The 24,592-nt window shown below is 50.7% G+C and overlaps 2 protein-coding genes across 3 annotated transcripts in view; one reads left to right on the top strand and one right to left on the bottom strand.

The window, feature by feature from the left end:
- COL4A2 (collagen type IV alpha 2 chain) overlaps positions 1 to 24,592 on the top strand; it is a 205,335-nt gene that overhangs the window by 179,362 nt on the left and 1,381 nt on the right. Inside the window, exons 35-47 of the mRNA XM_030813682.1 lie at positions 3,510 to 3,573; positions 3,776 to 3,850; positions 5,289 to 5,396; positions 6,126 to 6,233; positions 7,120 to 7,191; positions 9,130 to 9,255; positions 14,870 to 14,986; positions 16,311 to 16,472; positions 16,573 to 16,671; positions 17,032 to 17,178; positions 17,335 to 17,451; positions 19,402 to 19,593; positions 20,885 to 21,171. Coding sequence (XP_030669542.1) covers positions 3,510 to 3,573; positions 3,776 to 3,850; positions 5,289 to 5,396; positions 6,126 to 6,233; positions 7,120 to 7,191; positions 9,130 to 9,255; positions 14,870 to 14,986; positions 16,311 to 16,472; positions 16,573 to 16,671; positions 17,032 to 17,178; positions 17,335 to 17,451; positions 19,402 to 19,593; positions 20,885 to 21,171 — 1,674 coding nt within the window. The remainder of the gene's footprint in view (positions 1 to 3,509; positions 3,574 to 3,775; positions 3,851 to 5,288; positions 5,397 to 6,125; positions 6,234 to 7,119; positions 7,192 to 9,129; positions 9,256 to 14,869; positions 14,987 to 16,310; positions 16,473 to 16,572; positions 16,672 to 17,031; positions 17,179 to 17,334; positions 17,452 to 19,401; positions 19,594 to 20,884; positions 21,172 to 24,592) is intronic.
- The window catches only part of RAB20 (RAB20, member RAS oncogene family), a 67,563-nt gene continuing 51,464 nt past the window's right edge, over positions 8,494 to 24,592 (bottom strand). For both annotated transcript variants that reach the window (XR_004030212.1, XR_004030213.1), the window contains 4 exons: positions 24,028 to 24,149; positions 20,593 to 20,697; positions 11,294 to 11,378; positions 8,494 to 8,763 (listed from right to left, as the gene is read on the bottom strand). The gene's annotated coding sequence lies outside the window, so the exon portion shown is untranslated. The remainder of the gene's footprint in view (positions 8,764 to 11,293; positions 11,379 to 20,592; positions 20,698 to 24,027; positions 24,150 to 24,592) is intronic.

Here is a 24,592-nt window from a genome sequence, read left to right on the forward strand (position 1 = left end):
GTTCTGTGAGCTCCTCTCCCCTTTGCTTGTTAATGAACATGCTTTGGTCTGGAATTTGCTAGGGTGAGAGTGTCAGCGGCAGGTTCAGGGCAGCCTCAGGCTTGGCGGGGTCCACACAGCCTTGTAAGGAGCTGCTGCACTTGGACACCGTGTGGATGTGATGTGAGTCCACCCAGCTGCCGTGGCCCTTCTGTGGGCTTGTGCTGGGTGAAGCATGTTGTCTGCATTTTTCATGGGGGCCTTGAGAGAACAAAACTTGAATTTTCAGGGATCAGAGCTCTAAAATTGAGCACATCAGTGACACCAGGCCTGAGAGCCGATGGCTGAATCACAGCGTAGACCTGGGGCCGGGCAGCCTGGCTTCCCATCCGGGCCACCATTCACTCAGCCTTTGTTCAGCAGATGTCTGTTGAGCACTTGACGTGGGCCAGACACGCTGTTGTGATGGTAACAATGGTGACCCCTGACCCTGGACAGGGCTCTCTTCTCCACACCTTCTCCCTCAGCTGCAGAATGAAGGTAGTAGCTACTTGCAGTTTTCTTGTGTGCTGTATAGACAGTGTATATAACATTGCACAGCGTGGCTCCCCGTAGATTCCGTTAACTAGAATTCCATTTCTAGCCTCTTTCATGTGAAGATAGTGTATTCTCACAATCCCCAGCACACGGCTGGCCTTCCCAAGGGGATGGGCACATTTGGAGCAGATCAGAAGATCTGGGCCCCTTGGTGTGTTTCACTCACGTCCGTGTGAAGAGACCACCAAACAGGCTTTGTGTGAACGATAAAGCTGTTTATTTCACCTGGGTGCAGGCGGGCTGAGTCCGAAAAGAGAGTCAGTGAAGGGAGATAGGGGTGGGGCCGTTTTATAGGATTTGGGTAGGTAAAGGAAAAAGGGGAGTTGTTCTCTGGCGGGCAGGAGTGGGGGGTCACAAGGTGCTCAGTAGGGGAGCTTTTGAGCCAGGGTGAGCCAGGAGAAGGAATTTCACAAGTTAATGTCATCAGTTAAGGCAGGAACCAGCCATCTGGATGTGTACGTGCAGGTCACAGGGGATATGATGGCTTAGCTTGGGCTCAGAAGCGTGACAGTGTGCCTGTGTGTCTGGCCCACCTTGGTATACAGAATTCTTCAGGGGTCTTCCTCCCCTCACTCCCAAAATCTGCAGCTGAGAGGATCTTCTAGCCAGTCTGTGTGTGCTATTCAGGTCACTTTAAAAAAGAAAGATGCCAGCCAGGTGCAGTGGCTCTGCCTATAATCCCAGCACTTTGGGAGGCCAAGGCAGGCAGATCACTTGAGGTCAGGAGATCGAGACTAGCCTGGCCAACATGGTAAAACCCCGTCTCTACCAAAAATATAAAAAATTAACCGAGTTTGGTGGTGCGCACTCATAATCCCAGCTACTGGGGAGGCCAAGGCAGAAGAATCACTGGAACCCAGGAGGCAGAGGTTGCAGTGAGCCGAGATTGCGCCATTGCACTCCAGCTTGGGTGACAAAGCAAGACTCCATCTCAAAAAAAAAAAGAAAGAAAAAAGAAAGATGCCTGTGTCTACCAAAGACACCTACAACATCCAAAGGACCTTTATTCATAACAGCTCGAAACGAAAACAGCCCAAATGTCCATCATCAGGGAAAAGAATAAATGAACATGGTATACTCTGACCAGACACAGCATTATCTGTGCATTTTATCTCCATACACAGCAATAAATGAGAATTCTTGGTAAAATCCAACAACCTGACTTCATTTCCAAACTTTATGTTGAACAAAATAAACCAGAAACAGAAAAGTACACATGATTCAGTTTCATTGATGTGAAGTTCAAGAACTGACAAGGCTGTTTGTTGGGGTATCGGGAGCACGGCTGCTTTAGGTGGGGTTATCATAGAGTGCTGACGGTCTTCTATGTCTTTCAGTGACACACGAGTTCAAATGCATTAAGCTGTGCATTTAAAATGAGTGGACATTACTGTATTTAAGTTTTGCCTCAGAAAAGTAAACTTTGAGAAAGAAAAATAGAGCATTATCTAAACAAAGGTGCAGCCCGTGGATACCCTCCCCCTTCCTCCCACAAAGGAGCTTTTTTTTTTGTGGTTTTTTTTTTTTTTTTTTTTTTGAGACAGAGTCTCACTCTGTCACCCAGGCTGGAGTGCAATGACATGATCTTAGCTCACTGCAACCACCACCTCCTGGTTCAAGCGATTCCCCTGCCACAGCCTCCCAAGTAGCTGGGATTACAGGCACACGCCACCACGCCCAGCTAATTTTGTATTTTTAGTAGAGACAGGGTTTCACCATGTTGGCAAGGCTGGTCTTGAACTCCTGACCTCAGGCAGTCCACCTGCCTCGGCCTCCCAAAGTGCTGGGATTCTAGGCTTGAGCCACCATGCCCAGCCTAGCTATATTAATACTGCAGCGACTCATGTTAGGCCATGCTTGGGCATTGATGCTGTAGTACTAAAGTCCCAATGGCACCCAGGTAGACCAGAACTCTCATGCTCCCTCTGGGGAGGAAGCCACTCTAGAAAGGAAAACCAGGGCTTCCAGGAAGCCACCGAGCAACGCAGGCATCTTCCCAATCTCCTCACCAGCCACCTGTGTCTTTCTGGAGAAGTCTCCCTCTGTGCACAGATGGAGGCGCACAGCCCCATGTCTATGTTATAATCTAGAGAGCAAGTTCTGCAATCTGGCTGCCCAAATTGAAATCTCAGTTCTGCCACTTGCTGACTGAGTGACCTTAAGCAAAACCTTTCTGTGCTTCAGTTCCTTTGCCTGTCATCAGGAAGTAATGGTGCCTACCTGGCAGGGTTTTCATGAGGCGTGAATACGCTCTTGAGATTGGGTCCACCACGTGCACACGGGAAAGCATAGTGGAACGAGGATGTGGTCAGAGGCCCCGCGGCTGCTGATATCACCACACCGTCGTGATGGAGACTGGGCCACTGATGCTCTTAATTATGATGCAGTTGCCAAGCTTGTTTCATTGTATCACTTCACAGTTCCATAAGAACAGCAGGGCCAGGCGCAGCGGCTCACGCCTGTAATCCCAGCACTTTGGGAAGCAGAGGATAGAGAATCATTGAACCCAGGAGTTCAAGACCAGCCTGGGCAACATAGCAAGATCCCATCTCTACTAAAAATTTAAAAACTGTTAGCAGCCAGGCTTAGTGGCTCACACCTGTCATTCCAACCGCACAGGAGGCTGAGACGGAAGAATGGCTTGAGCCCAGGAGGTCAAGGCGGCATTGAGCTGTGACTGGGCCTCCTCACTCCAGCCTGGGTGACAGAGCGAGATCCTGTCTCAAAGAAAAACATAAATAAATGAACAAAAAGAACAGCTAAGCAAACTACCTATGATACACACTGAAAAACTCGAGTTTTCCATAAAGTGAAAAGACCACAAACCTTGAGTATTGTCATTAGCATACTGGATAGTTAAATAAGTGAGCTAACTTCAGAGTTACAACTGACTTCACTAACAGCCTTCTAAGATGGTTCATGTCTGTCTTTAGGGTGAGAAAGGTGCCCCAGGGAGAGCAGGCCTGTATGGCGAGATCGGCCCGACTGGTGATTTTGGTGAGTGTTGCCCGTCCAATGAAAACAGGGAGTCCACAATTCAGAGCTCTCTGAGCATGTGAGCCAATATCAGACCTGCAAGTGCTGTTAGGTATTTTAAAGCAAATTATTCTTGTTAGGAATGTAACAAAATAGAAGTTGCAAAACTCACAGCCTCCCAGTGGAAAGTCCTGTTCTTAGCCATCTTTTTTGCATGTAACAGGTGACATCGGGGACACTATAAATTTACCAGGAAGACCAGGCCTGAAGGGGGAGCGGGGCACCACTGGAATACCAGGTACGCAAGTTATTTTGCATGTCTTCATCGTCAACAGTAGCCCTGAGCCTTTGTCTAGGAGCCCGACTTGCCAAACAGATCAAATTCGGTAACAACCACGGAGCACTTGATAGTGAATGAGGTCTTCCAGTCCAATGTGCAAGAAAGACCATCATTTTTAATTAAGTTAAATCTGAAGGCAAAGTCAGGAAGTCTCTCTCTCTCTGTCTCTCTCTTTGATACTGAAAAAAGCCAGAATGGACCCTCGGTGGATGAGAATCACTGCAGTCCATGAAGTGTAACTGGTGAAAAGCCAGCTAGCACCCTGGCTCCCGGAACACCTGAGGGCGTGCAGCAGGTGGTCGCTGACCCAAGCTTCTCAGAAACAGCGAAGGGTCCAGGAAAGGGGGAGTGGGAGTCAGGCCGTCGCTTGAGAGAGATATGGAGGCAGCTGACTAGCCCGAGCGAGCTGGGGGGGCCTGAGGCGGCACAGTGCCTCCCTTCCCTTCTGCATATCACTGAGGTTCCACTCCTAAATTCCTGCCTGCAGTGATGTCTCAAGGGGCCTGTGACAGTTTTCTTCTTTCTGGGTATTTTCTTTTGGGGGACCCCACACTGCTCAAGTTGCTGGAGCCCCAGAGGCTTGCAGGGCTGTCCCTGGTGGGAGGGAAGGAGTCTGTCCAGGGTTGGCCAGTGGGGAGACTGCTGGGCCAGTTCTTTGTCTAGAAATTGCTCTGGAATGGAAAGACGTGTTCAGTTGAGCACAGGATCAGAGAACCGCTGCTGAGAAATAAGCGCCCCTGTTTACCAGCCTTCCCAGGCTCCTTTGTTATCTGTGACCTGGGCTCCCAGTGGCTTCCTCCTGAGTGACAGGGGAGCTCTGTACTGCTGAGCCATCCGGCGCTTGGCTGGCTGTGTCTCCCACCCTAGGCCATCACACTGGCCATTTGGTTTATAAAGACAGAAACGTGGACCATCATTACCACGCATTTCTAATGATGCCTTCACTTGTTCAACTGAAAATGTGTCAGGGAAGAGATGCTACCCCTGCCCAAGAATTATTTTTGCTGTTACCTTTGAACATTTTGGTTTTTATTAAACTCTGGGCCCAGAAAGGCTTTGGAGTGGAGCCTCCCCTGCATCCATCACCACGAGACGGTATCTCAGAGCTGTGGTCCCACAATGGAAGGGTGGGGCCAGCTGTACCCATCATCCCTGGGAGTGTCCTGTTTTCCCTAAGACAGTGAGGGGTGCATAGATGCTGCCTTGGAAGCTGGCTAGTGCAGGCTCAGAGGGAGGAACTAGGTTAAAAATCAGCTAGGGAAGGAGCACGGTTAGATGCCTCTGTCCATTCCTGGAGGAGCAGCAGTGTGGTTCTGCACATCCTAGAGCCGGTGTTCCCGGGAACCCACAGAGGCGCAGTGTCTGTTTGTTCCAAGCAGCATGTCTGTGGTTGCAGGTCTGAAGGGATTCTTTGGAGAGAAGGGAACAGAAGGTGACATCGGCTTCCCTGGGATAACAGGCGTGACTGGAGTCCAAGGCCCTCCTGGACTTAAAGGACAAACAGGTAAAATCTCCTGCAGCCACACAGCCTTCCTCAGGCAGGCCCTCCGGAGACCCCAGAACAAAGGCGGCCAACATTGTCAATTTCCTCCAATCACACCCAACCCTGGAAGCTCACTCGTGCCTGCTGCCTGCTTAGGAGCCTTCCTCAGGGCTGATGGCATGGAGAGAAACAACCACCTGGGCTGGGGGGAGACCTGAGAATTGGGGAGAAGCATGGGGATGAACGAGAAGTGCCTCTTCGGCCGAGCCTCTGTCTCTTATATAGAAGCCGACAGTTTATAAGGGATCCCTTTGCTTGTGTTGAATATGCAGAAACCCCTATGAACATCCTAGGTTAGAGAAGGAGAGCGGACAGTGGGCTGGCTTCCCGCGCTGTTGCTGCTGCTTCTGGCTGTGTTTACTCAGCACCGGGTAACGCCAAGAGACTCCTCTCTCCAGGCACTGCCTCAGGGTCCTCTCCAGACATCTATTTGGATAATAGGGCGAGAATTAAAACTACACGCTATTTTCTCTCTGGCAAGGCTGAGCAAATCCGATTGAATTCGTATGTGGGGTCTAAGACCACCTGCATCCCCAGCTTGAGGGACAGTTCTCATCTCTCCTCCAACTGGCACTGCAGCCCTTCCGGCCCTCAGCCCCTCCCAGAGCTGCTGCCCCTCCTGCCAGGACCTCACCAGGCAGCACCCAAGGTGTCCTGTGTGCTCAGACTTAACGCTGTGTTCACCCCCAGGCTTTCCAGGGCTGACTGGGCCTCCAGGGTCGCAGGGAGAGCCGGGGCGGATTGGACTGCCTGGTGGCAAAGGAGACGATGGCTGGCCGGGAGCTCCGGGCTTACCAGGTAAGGCCACGTAAAACACGCGGTCACCCAGACCCAGGGTCGTGGGCTGTGCAGGAGGCACCGCTGAGCAGGCCAGCCTCTCTCAGGGCGACTTCTAAGGCCCATACGAGAGCAAAGGCAGGTTTGCTGTGGCTTATAGTGGTCTGCACCAACATAGCAGCACAGGGTATACTGGTGCCCCAGGCGACTGGGAATCAAGGCAGATGCACAAACCTGCCCAGGGCTTCACCTCCCAAAAGGATGAATGAAAGCCTCCCGGAAAGGCTTCAGGGTCCACTTGTCATCGCCACACAGGGACACACAGCAAGATCAGGGTGCAGGAGCAGCCTCAGTGTCCCACTGTGCTGCACGGGCCACCCCCGAGGCCCCCTTACAGCCCCCTTGCAGCCCCGAGACGGGCCACCCTGCCATGCTCACTGCCCACGTCACAGAAGGAGTTGCCACCTGTTTGCTGTGTCCTGCTTTAGAAATATTTACCCTCAGAAATCCAGAGGGAATGGAAATGACACCAGGCTATCTGTTCCAAGCAGCTTTTACAAACCAAACATACAGCAGTAGCCAGGCGTCAAGAAGAGGCATAGGACATGTCACTCCCCAGGCCCCTTCTAGCCTAGTGAGTCTGTTAAAAAGATTCCATGAAGACAGTGTTCCAGTTCAATGGTTTTCCTAGGTAACATAAGAGTGGTTAGTTTACATGTTGTGTAAGTTGAGCATGTGGCTTAGCTGCTTCATAATTGTGGGGCTTTAGTAGGATTGGATGGATGACAGTATCAGGTGACAGTTTCAGAGCCAACAAAACACATCTGAGTTATCTTGAGGGTTTCTCCCACCCAGAACCCCTTGCGCCATCCTACACATGAAATAACGATGAGTGACACCCTCACAGGTTTTCCAGGACTCCGTGGGATCCGCGGCTTACACGGCTTGCCAGGCACCAAAGGCTTTCCAGGATCCCCAGGTACTCTCTGCCGTCCCAGCCCCGAGTCCCACACAGAGGTGTCGAGGGTGGGGACGCTGTGCTGAGTCTGCCCTCCAGACTTCAGGGAAGGGAGGGTCTCAGAGAGCAGGGCGGGCTTCCTGAAGTGCTATGTGATTGGCCCTGAGGGGCGGGTCCGGGCCCTGTGGTCCTGTACGCTGCTAAGATGTGCTCCCTAAGAATCGGTTTCTCAAGCCAGTCGCTGTGTTGAATGGACTCCTCAGGCTTTTAGACGGAGAGAGAAATAGAGTCCTTGCTTTTTCAGCAGCACTGTGGGGAGGGTGGGATGCACCTGCGCCCCTCAGGTGTCCGGAGTATTCACTCTGCCCATTGCCTGTCTGTGATCTTTCATTTCATTGGCATAAGGAAGCCAGCGCTCTCCACCTGCCCCTGGGCAGTTCTGATGCTGGAGACAGTGATAGCACTGAGTCTGTGGGCACCCACAGGCTGGGAGCAGAAAACAACCGAAATGGGTTTCCTCCCAGTTCTGGAGGCTGGAGGCTGGAGGCTGGGATCAGCATGCCAGTGTGGTCGGGTTCCAGGAGGGCCGCATCCTGGCTGCTCGCTGTGTCCTCACGAGGGAGAGCACCTGCTCTTCCCTGTCACTTCTTATAAGGGCAGTAACCCCATCTTGGGGCCCCGCCCTCATGACCTGGCCTAACCCTAATTACCTCCCAAAGGCCCCCCTCCAAATGCCATCACACCGGAGTTAGGGCTTCCACTTATGAACTTTGGAGTTGGGGAGAATGACACAATCAGTCCATAGCAATGGCGAACCAAGGGCTTCTTATTCTGCAGGAAAAAGAAACTGACACCTTTCATGGCATTTTCTGGCTTATTTTATAAACTATTGTAGCACATTTTTTCCCTGAAGGGGATATAAAGCCTCATTATTTCCAAAAGCCAATGGCAGAATAAGGTTTCCATCCTGAGCCCTTCCAGGATATAATAACAGCAACTGGATGTTGATTTATTCCTCAAAAGGATCATCAGGCTTTCCCACAGAAGGCCTCCCTTTAACCCTGTCCTCCCCAAGAAGCTGAGATAGCATAGTGCAGGAAGGCTTGGCAGCTTCTTGAAACTTATTTTAAATTCAGCTATTTTCATCCTAAATCTTAATGTCCTTGTCTTTTCATTTAATTTTGAAATCTATTATAGGACTAATAAAATAACATTTGAAGGACATCAGGCACTAAGTGAGGAATCATTTTATTATTATGTCTTTTTTTTTTCATTGTTTTCTTTTCAATTTATACAAATTATTTATGTTCAGTGGAGAAAAAATATTAACACGTTTAAACACATTTAAAAAATTAACACATTTAAGAGGAAAAAAAGCACCCATAATCCTAAAGCTGCTTTTAGAATGTGCTGTTTATAGACATTTCCTATAACCAAATATTGCTGTCTACAGGCGAATTTGTATGTGTGTATATTACATGTAAATTCATGCACTCCTGTGTCATTAACACTCCATTCCAGTTCCAGTGGGCAAGTGGCGGGAGATCCTTGTCAAGTTGTCTTGCTGTTTCCTGCCATGATGGCGATGAGCACCTGATAGGAGAACAGGGAAGACTTTAGATAGTGTTTACTTTGAAAACCTAATTAAGCATAGCCTGAAGAGCAGCCCCCAGGAGCCTAGAGGCCTGGGAGGGGTCCCAGCTCCTTGACCCACTGTTTCTGTGAATTTGGACCCTCTGATGGGCCTCGATCCTCATATCCATAGAGCCAAGGGCTTCCACTGTGATCTCTGTAAGAGCCCTTCCAAATCTCAGCTCCTGTGACCTGGAGGCCATAGATTGTAATGCAAGCTGAAATCACCATGGCTGCCTCTGTTTCTCTGCTTTTGAGGCACCCCGAGCTGTTCTTTCACTTAGAAAAGTGAACTGTACATCAGCTACTGTTATAACTCTTCCACAGGTTCTGACATCCATGGAGACCCAGGCTTCCCAGGCCCTCCTGGGGAAAGAGGTGACCCAGGAGAGGCCAACACCCTTCCAGGCCCTGTGGGAGTCCCAGGACAGAAAGGAGACCAAGGAGCTCCAGGTGAGGCCACACATTCCAAAGCCAACATTGCCATCCCAGTAACCAGAACCCACCCAGAGGTGGGGCCATGGAGTGTCTATGGGGTGGGAGAGGCTGTGCAGAAGTGCAGGCAAGAGCTGGTTTTTCTGGGGAGGACTACCTGTTGCAGAACCTCTCAGCTAGTCTTAGTTTGTTAGGCAATTTATTTTATCCCATCGGTGTTAGTGAGGCCCTGACCACCCATCCCGAGGAGTAACTGATAAGCTCCCTGGCCTAGAGACCCCGTCAGATCCTCTTTGCACCCAGGACACTGGCACAGGCCTTGCCATAACAAGCATTCTGGGTAGTGAATGTGTGAATAAATAAGTGCATTAAACCTCCTAGCAGAGCCACGCTGACCCATACTTGGGTAGGAAATACCCGGAAACCTATCTTCCCACCCCATAGCCTCCCTGCTCACCAGCCAAGGTGGGCTCAAATCTAAATGGCAGTGAGAAACATTCCTAGATGAAAACAGAAACCAGGACCTTCCTGGGAGCCAGTCTGCTGAGGGTGTTGAGGTCTCGTTGTGCATGAGCCCACAGCCCCAGAGTCTGCTCTGAGATCCATGGGCCCCTCCCCCACCCCGCCCACCTCACCAGCCTGACCGGGGCATCTCCTGGCTCAGGTGTGGGAGCTGGGCAGCACACCTGGACGGACAGCCTGGGCACCCTGGGCTCCATGCTGGCAACAGAAACTCTGGCTTCCATGCACAAAGGCCTGAGTTTTTCTAGTGCCCATTCCCCATGAAGCTAGAACCAGACACCCACAGGAGAGGAAGTCAGGACCAAGGAGGCCAGCAACCCTGGCTTTTGCTGGGGTGCAAGGATGTCTCAAGGCTTGCAGATCACATCTGACTCTCCTGGATCTGCTGCCTGCCCTCTCCCCTCACCAGCAGCTGGAAACTCCAGAATCCCCCAGCCTCAGAGCTCCACAGCACTGATTTGAAGATAGGAGAAAGAGGAGGGGCTCTGCCAACAGGAGCCAGACTATCCTGGGAGGCTGCATGGTGCTGCCAGAGCCCTAGTCAGGGTGAGGATCCAGGACAGTCCACCAGCACAGCCTCAGCCAGCGGTGAGGATCTAGGGTCAGTCCACCAGCCCAGCCTCAGTCAGAGTTGAGGATGTAGGGTCAGTCCACCAGCACAGCCTCAGTCAAGGATGAGGATCTAGGGTCAGTCCACCAGCACAGCCTCAGTAAAGGATGAGGATCTAGGGTCAGTCCACCAGCACAGCCTCAGCTAGGGATGAGGATCTAGGGTCAGTCCACCAGCACAGCCTCAGTCAAGGATGAGGATCTCGGGTCAGTCCACCAGCACAGCCTCAGCCAGGGATGAGGATCTAGGGTCAGTCCACCAGCACAGCCTCAGTCAGGGGTGAGGATCTAGGGTCAGCGCACCAGCACGAGCTCCACTCAGGAGTGAGAATCTAAGGTCAGTCTACCAGCACAGCCTCAGTCAGGGGTAAGGATCTAGGACAGTCCACCAGCATAACCTCAGCCAGGGATGAGGATCTAGGGTCAGCACACCAGCAGAAGCCCCACCCAAGAGTGAGGATCTAAGGTGACTCCACCAGCACAACCTCACTCGGGTGAGGATCTAGGTCAATCCACCAGCACAGCCTCACTCAGGAGTGAGGATCTAGGTCAGTATACCAGCACACCTTCAGCCAGGATTAAGGGTCTAGGGTCAGTCCACTAGCACAACCTCCACTCAGGACTGAGGATCTAGGTCAATCCACCAGCACAACCTCCATGCAGGACTGAGGATCTAGGTCAGTCCACCAGCACAACCTCCACTCAGGACTGAGGATTTAGATCAATCCACCAGCACAACCTCCACTCAGGACTGAGGATCTAGGTCAATCCACCAGCACAACCTCCATGCAGGACTGAGGATCTAGGTCAGTCCACCAGCACAGCCTCAGTCAGGGGTGAGGATCTAGGGTCAGTCCACCAGCATAAGTCTCCAAGGACCCCCAGCAGTAGAGTTGCCCATGCCCATGACCTTTAAATCAGACACCTGTTGGGTTCTTGTTCTGCGTCTCACATGCAACGTATTTTCACCATTTGACCTTGGCCGTGATATTGAATGTCTCTGGCTTTGTCTGTAAAATGAAAACAAAAATGCACTTGTGAGTATTGGGAGGATACAATGAGATACTACAGGTAAAGCTCTTGCACACAGGAGGCCAGCAATAAATGTTTGCTATCTTCAAAGGCCTCAAAACATAGCATTGTTTTCAGAGTGTCCTGATGATCAGTTTACCAGTCTGTCACCTGAAAGGCATCTGGGAATGCAGCAATGGGGAAGACTTGGCCAGGAGATGTGGAGAGCAGATCCAGCACAGGGAGGGGCGGAGGAAACTGAGATGGGATTTCGACAGGGTGCACACAGTGGCCCATAGAGGGGGGTCACAGAACACAGCTGCTAGCATTTTGTATGACCATGCGTTTTTAACGTTTGATTCACACAGCATGATGTTCAGGCCCTGTATTTGACCACAAAAAAGATGAAGATTTCCATCCCCAAGGACAGAGATTTATCACATTTATTTTCCACTTAATACCTCAGCAAAATGCTTGTCCGTGTGTGAATGCTCAACAAATACTTGCTGGAGAAGAATATTGTGAAATTGTAGGATAATTTTCTGACATCAGTGGAGAGTTATGTGTAGCTCAGAACACCCCTAAGGTAACATTGATGGCCTTATTACACATTTGATCTGTGTGGGACCCATTTATCAAAACTCTTCGTGACCTCCTGTGGTGCTCCCTGCATTCCATCCCAGGGACCTGGACAGTGCCCCTGGCTTCCAAGCCACCGTGTGGCATGCTGACTTTTGCAAGCCATGCCCCCACCCTTGACCTGCATGAACATCGCAGTGGGCCCATAAGCTGATGACTTCAGAGCAGGTCCTGGAGGCCAGAGCAGACACTGTCCAGCGCCTGTGGGCCTTGGCATATGAGGCCACTGCCTCTGGCTGGTGATGAGGGAAAGACGACTTTCCATGATGACGTTCACACACTGATCATAATGTCATTCAGGACACACACTCTTCTCTGAAAATATGGGAATAATTTGAATCCGTCATCTTCCTTTGCATGAGTTGCATCTCATTTGTATTAGTTCATTCTCATGCTGCTATGAAGAAATACCAGAGACTGGGTAATTTATAAAGGAAAGAGGTTTAATTGACTCAGCTCTGCATGGCTGGGGAGGCCTCAGGAAACTTACGATCATGGTGGAGGGGGAAGCAAACACATCCTTCTTCACTGGCGGCAGGAGAGAGAAGTGCCAAGTAAAGGGTGGGGGGAAGCCCCTTATAAAACTATCAGATCTTGTGGGAACTATCACAAGAACAGCATGAGGATAGCCACCCCCATGATTCAATTACTTCCCACCAGGTCTCTCCTACGACATGTGGGGATTATGGGAACTACAAGTCAAGATGAGATTTGGGTGGGGACACAGCCAGACCGTATCACAGCTCACTGAAGCTAGAATTTGCAACCTCACCTATTTCTGCAGTTGACATTCAAGCATCAGTTCCTGATTTGGCCTTGAGTCATGCAACATGGCCCTTCATGGAACCCCTGTTAGTGAGACTTTTTTATGTCAGTACTTAGGACAATCCATGGGGGCTACTGAGAAATCGTAGTGGTTTCCATCTAGATTCCAGCAAACTGACTCATGTTTGCTAAATGTTCAGATTAACAGAGTCCTCATCACTGCAGTTAAGTTAATTATGTTTTCGTGGGAATCTGCCAGTCTGCGGATTGCACTGGATCATCTAACTCAGGAGTCTGCCATTATTTACTGACACTCACCATCTGTTTCGGGTACTTTGTGACAATAGCTAGAAGCAGTTCAGTTGGTGTCACTTTATATCAAACTACAGATGGTGGCTCACTCATGCCCTCAGGGCTAATGAACCCACTTGGGTGTTGTCTGTGATGTGTGAGACAAGCCTCACCTCTAAATATTTCTCCTGCTGTTTGTTTTGTCCTACTTGGAAGCACACATAAATGCAATCCTTTCCCCTGGGATGGATAATGGATACCAGGATCTTCCAAAGGGAAACCCCTCTTCCTGCTGCTGATGTGTGTCGATTAGTCGTAAAGCCAGGGGGAGACAGAAAACCACTGTTGCTACCTTTTCTCATTTTTATAGATTTGCACTGTTCACCCAGCTATTTCCTGCAGAGCAGAAATGATGCCCTCCTCGCCCACTCGGACATTCTGACATTTTGCAGGGTTCTAATACTAATCTTGGTTCCCAGCCCCAGGAAAAACAAAAGGCTGAAGGTGGTTAGGAGAGAAAGTAGACTTAATCTGCCCAGACTCAAGTGCACACTGATTTCTACCCACCACTGCCCTACAGCACATAAAGCTCCATTCGTGTCTTGTTGGCTGACAGCACAGGGAGGAGTGGAATTTCCACAGATTTCCTTTTGTGGCCATTTCCCTCTTACTCTCCTACTAGTGCCAAAGAGCTCCAGCCTTTGACCCAAAAACTGTTGGTTCTCATTATTCACAGTAGTTATGTTCTGAAGTCACCAAGAACACTGACTTAGTGAATACTGAACCATTGCTCCTATGGGAAATACAAGGCTAAGTTCCTGCAAGCCTCTGCTCACAAGATGTTTGTCAATGATCAATATATAAGCTGGGTTTCTGTGTAACGGCACCGTGTTTAGTGTGGATTGCTGATTCATGAACACTCAGCATGCACTCTCACCCGTGCCTGAATGCAGCTTCTCTTACATATGTGTTTCTCCATAAGGGACTTCACAGCCTTCTTGCACTTACCAACACTAGTGTGCACTTCAACACAATGCATGGTGGCGGGGGGGGGCATTTGAAACAGCAAAATCACCAGCATAAAGCACAAAAATATGGAAAACAGGGCACTACAGAGACCAAGACAAGCACACGTGTGTACAGTATGAGCTGCAGCAAGAAGGCAGGAGCGTCACCTTGCTGGACCTCAGCTGGGACTCATTTTGCCTCTGTGTATATCCGTGAATGCCAGTGTTGATTTGGGGGGGATTCCAAGTGAGTTTTAGTGAGTAGACAAATTGGGAAGCACAGAATCTGTGAATAATGAGGACCAACTCTATCCAAGCTGGGATCCGAGGCACTGGAGGACAGCCGCAGGGAGGGTTGACAATACTGATGTCAATTGCAAGCCTTATTTGCAATTTTTCAACCTTCTGTCCATCACCTGTGCTGACCACTGTCCACACATATCAGGATCAGAATCTGAGCAGCTGTGCCATGCCTGGGGCTGAGGCTCCATCTAAGCATGATCAGGCAGTGCCTTGGGGAAGTGGAACACAGCAGACAGGAGCCCAGTGGAGGGCTCCTCACAGGAGAGAAAGGCTGGGGTTGGGGAGGGGCTCACACAACCCCTGCTGCCTCCCCACCCCCACCCTGAGAGCCTCCCCAGCCCCACCATGAGATGTTCCTTGGTCTGAGGCCACCTCCCATCACTGTCTCTCTCACTGGGCTCTGGTCCACCACAGGTGATGGTGTCAGTAGATTTGAAAAGTTGGGTGCTAATGCTGAAAATAATTTCTTCTGTTTTCATCCTAAGGGGAACGAGGCCCACCTGGGAGTCCAGGACTTCAGGGGTTCCCTGGCATCACGCCCCCTTCCAACATCTCTGGGGCACCTGGGGACAAAGGGGCTCCAGGGATATTTGGCCTGAAAGGTAAGCGGGACTTACATATCTGTGCTTCGATATCTCTATGGGCAGGAGCTGGCAATGGCCCACTTAACCTAGGGGAGAAGAGACGTTCATTTCCACACTGTGCCCAGACTCCGGTCAAAGAGGCAGGGGCCATGATGGCTCCTCCTGTGTCATTTCCATCACCTGCACGACCTGGTCCCTGGGAAGCTGAGACACAGGCCATGTCATTTACTTGCTGTAATAGCAGATATTCAAACTGCAGGGGGCTCAGAAATGTGCAATATGAACAGCTTTTTTATTCCTCACTGTATTGTGTTTAGACAAATATTAAATTTAATTTGCACTTCCTAATCACAAACGAGCTGAATATTGGAAAGAGATGGCGTAAAGATGAAGTCACCTGTCAAGCAAGTATTTGTGCGTCAAGGTTCACAGCAGCACTATTCACAAGCACCAAGTGCTGAAAGCAACCCAAGTGTCCGTCGACAGGAATTAAGAAGGAAAATGCAGTCGGTATACACCCAGTGCAAGAGGAGTCTGTCTTTTTTGTTTGGCTATTTTCTTGTTTTTTGTTTTTTGAGATAGTGTTTCTCTGTCGCCCAGGCTGGAGTGCAGTGGCACAATCTCAGCTCGCTGCAATCTCTGCCTCCCAGGTTCAAGGAATTCTCGTGCCTCAGCCTCCCGAGTAGCTGGGATTACAGGTGTCCACCACCACGCCCAGCTGATTTTTGTATTTTTAGTAGAGACAGGGTTTCACTGTGTTGGCAAGGCTGGTCTCAAACTCTTGACCTCAAGCGATCCTCCCACCTCGGCCTCCCAAAGTGCTGAGATGACAGGTGACACCTTGCCCAGCCTTTATTCGGTCTTAAAAAGAAGGAACTCTTATCACCTGCTACCACCTAGATGACCCTTGAGGGCATTCTGCCGAGTGAAAGAAGCCAGTCACAAAAGGGTCGGATTCTGTGATTCCACATATGAGGCCCCTGAAGTCATCAAATTCATAGAAACAGAAAGTACAATGGCTGTTGCTATTGGGGGGAGAGGGACATGGGGAGTGAATGTATAATGGGGACAGATTTCAGTTTAGGATGAGAAAGTTCTGGAGATAGTCAGCGGTGAAGGTGAATATATTTAATGCCGCTGAGCAGTACACCTAAAAATGATTAAAATGGTAACTTTAATGTTATACGTATTTTATGATAATTTTTTAAAAACAAAGACAAAGTCATTCCATGCCACAAACTTGCCAGAGACTGTCGCCTGAATGGGTGACTGTGCACCTGACTGCCCCCAGGGACCTTGGGGTCCTGTTTAAACCCTCCTTTCTTGTCCCTAATGCCAACAGGTTATCGGGGCCCACCAGGGCCACCAGGGTCTGCTGCTCTTCCTGGAAGCAAAGGTGACACAGGGAACCCAGGAGCTCCAGGAACCCCAGGGACCAAAGGATGGGCCGGGGACTCCGGGCCCCAGGGCAGGCCTGGTGTGTTCGGTCTCCCGGGAGAAAAAGGTAACAGTGCCCATGGCCATGGGCCAGCAGCCCCGGCCACAGTGAGAGGAGCCCCCTCCCCACAGACTTTCGTGTCCCTAACGTCTCGTTTGTGTTGCAGGGCCCAGGGGCGAACAAGGCTTCATGGGGAACACTGGACCCACCGGGGCAGTGGGCGACAGAGGCCCCAAGGGACCCAAGGGAGACCCAGGATTCCCTGGTAAGTGACCGTCTGGCACCTGCAGAGCTAGTGGCTCAGCCTAGCCTCTCCAGGCTTGGGGACATCCTGGAGGTCAAACGGCTGGGATCCTCTCTGGCATGGGTCACATGTTGTAAAGAGCAGGGAGGAAACCAAGGCTGCACCTCGGATGTTGTCACAGGGCCTTGGGGAATGGAAAGCTTAATTTCAAATGGCAGGCGCTGAGTCGTGGCTCAGGCCCATGAGTGTCTGGCTCATCTCTAGAAAGCACAATTGTCCGGGAAGCTCCAAGCCTCCCCGGGTGAGAAACGCAGTAGCACTCAGAGCAAGAGAGTGGAATGACCTTGTGTGTTTACTGGGGCCTCTCTGTTTCCCTTCCAGGTGCCCCCGGGACTGTGGGAGCCCCCGGGATTGCAGGAATCCCCCAGAAGATTGCCGTCCAACCAGGGACAGTGGGTCCCCAGGGGAGGCGAGGCCCCCCTGGGGCACCGGGGGAGATGGGGCCCCAGGGCCCCCCCGGAGAACCAGGTAGAGTGCTGAGCTGGGGCCTGGAGCCCCTCGGGGCTGCCCAGGCAAGGCCAGGGCCTGCTGGCATTGCATCCTCTTGTGTTCTCTTTGCGGATCGCCGGCCGTGCCAGGCATGGTCACAGTTTCCAGCCATAACACTTCTTTGGTGGCTTGCAGGTTTCCGTGGGGCTCCAGGGAAAGCTGGGCCCCAAGGAAGAGGTGGTGTGTCTGCTGTTCCCGGGTTCCGGGGAGATGAAGGACCCATAGGCCACCAGGGGCCAATTGGCCAAGAAGGTGAGTGACAGTGGGGAAGGACCTTCCCAGGTCCGAGTGCTCTGGGTCTGACTCACAGACTGTGGTCTGCAGGAAAGGGACACATGAGAGCCCAGAAAAGCCAGAAATGAGGCACTGCCCCACCCTCCTGCTCCTAATCTGGGCATGCCACTACACTCCTGTGCCCGGCAGAACACCTGGCACCGAGTCCCGGGACAGCCTCCCTCCTTTTCCTGGGACACCTGCAGTGCTGTGGAGCGGGCAGCAGGGATCAGTAGACTTCAAGGGTCAGGATTAGACAAGGAGCCAAAAGAAACCAACTATTAAAATGTACAAGAGCCACGTTGCAAAGCCCTGTCTTTTTTTTTATTTTTAGACAGTCTCGCTCTGTCTCACCCAGGCTGGAGTGCAGTGGCGTGATCTCAGCACACTGCAGCTTCTGCCTCCCGGGTTCAAGCGATTCTCCTGTCTTAGCCTCCCAAGTAGTTGGGACTACAGGCATGTGCCACCATACCTGGCTAACTTTTTTGTATTTGTAGTAGAGATGGGGTTTCACCATGTTGGCCAGGCTGGTCTCGAACTCCTGACCTCGAGTGATCCACCCGCCTTGGCCCCCCAAAGTGCTGGGATTACAGGTGTAAGTCACTGTGCCTGGTCTTCTTACTTATTTTTTTAAATTATTTGCACATATGCAGAATGAAATAGGCCAGGAATAACAGCTATTCATGAAAAAAAAAAAAACCTCAAAATTTGTCTTAACCTAAGCTCAGTTTGAGCCAATGGTCTGGGCTCAAACCCTAGTTTTAATTTAAAATTAAAATTAAACATAGGGGCCAAGCGTGGTGGCTCATGCCTGTAATCTCAGCACTTTGGGAGGCCGAGGCGGGCGGATCACTAGGTCAGGAGATCGAGACCATCCTGGCTAACACGGTGAAACCCTGTCTCTACTAAAAATACAAAAAATTAGCTGGGCGTGGTGGCGGGCGCCTGTAGTCCCAGCTATTCGGGAGGCTGAGGCAGGAGAATAGCATGAACCCAGGAGATGGAGCTTGCAGTGAGCCGAGATCGCGCCACTGCATTCCAGCCTGGTGACAGAGCAAGACTCCATCTCAAAAAAAAAAAAAAAAAAAATTAAACATGGGTAGTATTATTGGTGTCCAAGTCAAAGGAAATAGCAATCCCCTGCCCCTGGGGACAGATCCGCAGCCGGCAAATTATGGGTAGTGTGGGGTGCACCTGAAAACAAATGCCGGCAAATGGGAGCCCGCCCAGGGTAGGAGACAAGCTAGGGATGACGGAGGGGAAGTGTCCTGGGAAAAAGGGCCATGACCATGGGTGTCCCTTGGAAGGGGAGGGGACAATGGGAGAAAGGTTCACCAGGGATAGCTGAGAAATATTCACAGAGCTGCTGTGCTGGAGGCAGATGAGCCACCCTAGTGTGCTCCTCGGGTAGGAGTTACAAGAGGCGGATCTCAGCTGCACGCAGAAAGAACATTCTAACCCAGGATGTGGTCAAGTGCGCAGTCAGCGTGGCCTGTGATGAGCCACGTCTCCTGGAAGTGTCCAGCAGAGGGAGGCCGCTGTTGGGGGTGGGGGTGCTGGCCTGCAATACTCCTCCAGACACTTCCAACGCCAGGCACGTTGGGCACACCCTCAGGGGCACATGCCTACCTATGGCTGACTGAGTCTTTTATGGAAAGGGCCCCTCTTCTGTGCCCAGTGCCCTCACTGCCATCATTTCATGCTACTGAGCACAAAGTGTAGATCAAATCCTTCCAAGAGTCTCCTGATCTCAACAGACTGAGCCCCAAGATCTGGGGAAGGAGAGCAACGGTTCTAGGCGCACCTGGAAACTGCCCTGCGCTCCTGGGTCCCGAGGTTTCTGTGGGGTGGCTGTCAAGGGGGCTGCTCTCTCTTTCTCGGGCTGCAGGTGCACCAGGCCGTCCACTCTCTCTCTTTCTCGGGCTGCAGGTGCACCAGGCCGTCCAGGGAGCCCAGGCCTGCCGGGTATGCCAGGCCGCAGCGTCAGCATCGGCTACCTCCTGGTGAAGCACAGCCAGACGGACCAGGAGCCCATGTGCCCGGTGGGCATGAACAAGCTCTGGAGTGGATACAGCCTGCTGTACTTTGAGGGCCAGGAGAAGGCGCACAACCAGGACCTGGGTAGGTCCCTCCCGCCTGGCCCCCGTGGCCTGCTCAGGGCTGGCCTGGAAGTGGCCAAGATCAAAGGGCCGCCGCAAGACTCCCAAACCTTCCACGGCTGATAAGTTGCCCTGACGGAAGGGTCGACCTACATTCCTCGAGTGCAGAAAGATTAAAACGGCCTTTGAAGCAGAAGCCTTAGAAAGCCCTTAAACCTCAGGACCTTAACACAGGGACCTGCCTTTTAACCTGGTATCGACTTCCACAGGCTCCCATGTGACCCGTCTGACCCCTGACCCCTCTCCCGTGGAGACCACCAATTACTTCACTTCCTTCTTGCTTTTTGACCCAAGTTCTGTAGACTTGGAGTCAGGCAGGGGCCATGAGGGGCTAGGGTTCATATAAGACTCTCCCATACAGGCCCCCCAGGAAAATGGACCCATGGACACATGTGCATGCTCTTATTTAAGGAAGCCTTTAAAAGGCATTAACGTGACTTCGAATACAGAAAATGCAACACACACAAATTACAAGGGGAGGTAGCTTAGTCTGAGGTCCTCTTTGAGGGGGTGACGGGAAGGGTCTCTGGGACACTGGCTGTGTTCTGCCTCCTCGTGGCTCATGGTGCCTGCACATTTCCTGCCCGTGCGCCCCACCTCCACAATGAGTTTCTAAAGAACAGTGGGGCAAAGGCTGCCAAGGATAAGGGCCTAAAATAGATCTAGGAACAGGGCCAAGGAGGCAAGCCTAGCACTGGGCATGTTTGCTAAAGGTGGCTGCGCTTCTGGGTCTGAGCTTTTCAGCATCCATGTGAAGAGGGAAACCTGCTTAGCTGCAGCATTCACTGTGGCCAGGAGATAAAGACTATCTTAGTCTCCAGAAGCAATAAGGCTACATGGAAGGGAGAGGGGCCAGGGCTCCTTCTGGGGTGGCTCCTTGGGGTCAAAGAGCGACCCCTTGGAGGCCATCAGAGTTTTCTTGGGGCCAGTGCTGTTAAGACCCCACTAAGGTAAGGCTCACCCAAAATGCTATTCCATGAAGACGCCACTCCCTGATGATCCAACTTGGCCCAGTATGTCTGAGAACTCGTAGAAGAACAGAGCTGTTCCGAAATGCCAGTGTAGTCTGTTTGATCAAAAAGAGAAAAAGAAAGAAATTGGGAAGCCTTAGCCTGGCCCTCCAGTAGGTGGCTGAACTCCACCAGGTGCCCTGGGGCAAGTCCGTGACACGGAGCCTCCTGGGCCTGGCTGGGGCTGGCAGGTGCGTCTTCTAGCCACACTGCACTGTGATCTCACGACTCCCCCTTCCGCAGGGCTGGCGGGCTCCTGCCTGGCACGGTTCAGCACCATGCCCTTCCTGTACTGCAACCCTGGTGATGTCTGCTACTATGCCAGCCGGAACGACAAGTCCTACTGGCTCTCTACCACTGCCCCGCTGCCCATGATGCCTGTGGCCGAAGACGAGATCAAGCCCTACATCAGCCGCTGCTCTGTGTGTGAGGCCCCAGCCGTCGCCATTGCGGTCCACAGTCAGGATGTCTCCATCCCACACTGCCCAGCTGGGTGGCGGAGTTTGTGGATCGGATATTCCTTCCTCATGGTATGTGGTATTTGCCCAGTTCCCCTCCCCAGCCACACCCTGCTGGGGACACAGCAAGAACAGCTGCCTTTGTAAGAATAATCAGACAGGGCAGTTCAGGGTGTGCACTGCACAAGGGTACTTGGCCCAGGAAGCGAGTGAGAGCTGGAATACAGCTTACACTTTGCTAACTGAGCCACATGCTGGGTACAGGGCTTCCCCCACCCAGAAGGGGCTCATTAAGTTGCCAGCAGGCCTTTGTAAGGAGTGTAACCAGGACGAACTTGCCTGTTATCCGTCTTACTAGGTATAACACCAACACCAAAGATGCAGCTGCTTTGGGTTTACCAGAAGTCTAAATATATGGCAGACTTTTCTCCAGAATCCTGATCTTATTCAGAATCTATCTGGAACCTAGAATACCCTGAAGAAATACCTATTAACAGTCTGGCTTAAAATGGATATATATTCGTGAGGAAAATTCTGGAATACCTTTGGGTATAAAATAGAGAGCCTGTGGATACTCTGCAAGCCAGGAGAAGGTGCACAACTAGGACCTGGGAAGGCACCGCCCACCCTTCTGGATCGCCTTTGGGTATGAAATAGAGAACCCTCAGCTTTGGCCAGATTAGGTTTAGCTTAACCTCCAGGGGAGAGACCACAGCACCACAGTGTCTCTTGCAATATTGCCTCTTAAAGCAGAGGCTCCTCAGCTTGGAATAGGGTCCCATCCCGATAAATTCATTGTAAGATGAAGATATCGTAAGTTGAAAATGCGTTTTCAATTTATGATGGGTTTATCTGGATGTAGCCCCACCAGAAATCAAACAGTGAATTGAATACATACTGCTTTTGCACCATCGAAAACTCAAAAATCCTAAGGCTAACCATGGTGAATCAGGGACCATCTGTATACTATTGTGGGGAGAAAAAAAGGTGTCGCTGAGGACAGTGGGTCTTCCACTGAGTTTATTTATATGCATTATAACTGTCATAACTCCAGCTGTATGGATCGGATGCCCACCATGTTAAATATTTCATAAATTATATACATATACACACAACATAAAATATAAATTACATAATGATTGCTAATGTTTCAAAACAACAGGAAAAAAAATCCAGATTCTAGGAAAGGAAGGAAAAGACAAACAAGTATTGGCATGTTAATAGGTATTGTTGCTATGATAAGTTGGAGCAACAGGATACTAAATCCTGGGCAGGGACAGACACAATATCTACCTTTCCAGAAGCTTATCATGGAAGGTGACTTTGGAGCAACCTTCTTTTGTTTCACAGTGACCTTCAGGGTGCCCCTGTGTCATGGAGGAAGTAAGCTTTGGTTGCTCCTATTTTTTTAACTCCCATTGTTAAATTCAAAATAAATGAGCCTCTCCCTTGTGAAGGGCATGATTACACAATATCCAGAAAGGTCAGGCATCCCCTGTTCCAATAGCAATCAGGTTTCAAATTACTGTCACGAGATAAGCAGATATCCTCTGCATACATAACTAACTCTCTGCTTAAATAAATGGCTGACAGCCCCAGCAAGCCTGGAACTTGACATCCCCAAAAGGCATGGGTTGAGACGCTCCTGGGTCAGGACAGATGGGCCAGAAGTACCTTGACTTCTGAGAACAACAGAAAGTCCCCATTGGCCCTGACAGTGGATAAGTGAGCAAACACATCTGTGTACTGGAGATGTGCCCCCTCCAGATGTGCCCTGACTGCCGTCTAGGAGGCAGGACCTAAACCAAGACAGCTGTATGCCTCGTCTGCATTTTAAATACTCTTTGATCCCTTCTGTGTGGTGACAAGCCTGTGGTACCACTAGGGCTGCTGGTATCTAAGCATAATGAGAGCTGACTTTGGAGAGGAGAGGACAGCTCAGCTGAGAGCGACTGCCCCATTGTCCCCAGTGGGTACGCAGAAGGCGAGAGCAGTGCTGAGGCTAGCGCCTGGCTCACCCTTCTTTTGTCCATGAGGATGGGTGGCCCCAGAGGATGCATTTTCTGCATTCCCTACAAGCGAGCGCCACGTGGGAGGGAGGCCGAGGGCAGAGCCCTGGATGCTGACTACAGCAGCAAAGGTCATTTTCCTCCCCTCCCTCGGTGGCCTCTCTCAAAGCTGCTCTGGCGGAGGCTACAAATATCTAGCCAGCCGTTATTTTAGTTCCTCTTTTTTCAATTCTGGCTACAATCTGGAGCCCTCACAGCCCCTTCTCCAGGCCAGCCTCTCGGCCAGGCAGTTCTCTTAAGATATATGAGCTGCTATGAGTACCAAAGCCAGAGGCTTGTCCACTGAGAGGAGCACATTGGAAAGGGTGCGTGTGCCTGGACTGTGTGCACTTAGGCACGTGTGTGCACAGGGGTGTGTACACAAGCATGCACTGTGTGTGTGTACATGCGTGCATTTGTGTGTGTGCATGAGTGTACACCATGTGTGTGCATGTGTGCGTGTATGCATGTGTGTGCGTGCAGCAAACTCAGCTCTTACCTGGCTGGTGCCAGCCTCTAAGACTTCTCACATTGCGCTTCCTTCTGACCTCATCCTGGGAGTCCCAGGTGTCTCCTTTGGGCAGCTCCCAGCACGGCCTCAGCTCCTTCAGACTAAAGTGAAGCCGGGGGTGCCCTGGAGGACGTCTCCACTTCTTATTACCTGCTTATTAGCAGACAAGAGCAGGCAGCTCAGAGCTGGACAGGCTTCTGCCTTATGTGAGCAGAACACTTTTTAAAGGTTTTTTGGGTTTTTTTGTATTTAAAGGAAAGCTTAAACTGGGGCCCCTGCCCAAATATATCATAGTACAGCCCCTTTTTTCCCTGCGAACTGAACAGAGATATTTCTATTCTAAGTAAACAGATTCCGAAGCCCACTTACCACTCAAAGCCTGCTCGGCCAAGCCAAATGGCCCTTATACACCAACTCTGGGATCCAGGAGGCCTGCCATGCACTTCCATAAAGGCTAAACATGTTGATGCAACAGAAAGTAGAACTTTAAACTGGAAAAAAAAAAAAAATAAGGCTCCCTTGAAGACCTCACCCATCTTCCAGCCAGCCTCAGAATCAACTATTTAACAACCTCTGAAAAAATTTTATTTAATTACACAAGTAATACATATCTATTGTGAAAAATCAGCAAGTACAGATTTAAAAAAAAAAAATAACTACAACCATTCATCTTTCCTCCCTGATCATCAGCATTTTCAGAGAAGGGGCTGGGAGGCCTGGTTGGGTAATTATTTTTAACTTACTAGCCTCAGATGCTAGCCTACATCTTAATTTTATTTTTTTCTTTTAAAAAGAGTAAACATTGTGTTATCTCTTCTGCCAGGTATTTTTCTTTGAATGGATGCTTAGGTAGATGTTTTGTTTTGTTTTGTTTTGTTACTGAAATGTAGTCAATTATATCTACTGCTCATATCTGCTGTCACTGCTCTAGTTC

The sequence above is a fragment of the Nomascus leucogenys genome, chromosome 5 (assembly GCF_006542625.1).
Source record: "Nomascus leucogenys isolate Asia chromosome 5, Asia_NLE_v1, whole genome shotgun sequence".
Lineage (NCBI taxonomy): Eukaryota > Metazoa > Chordata > Mammalia > Primates > Hylobatidae > Nomascus > Nomascus leucogenys.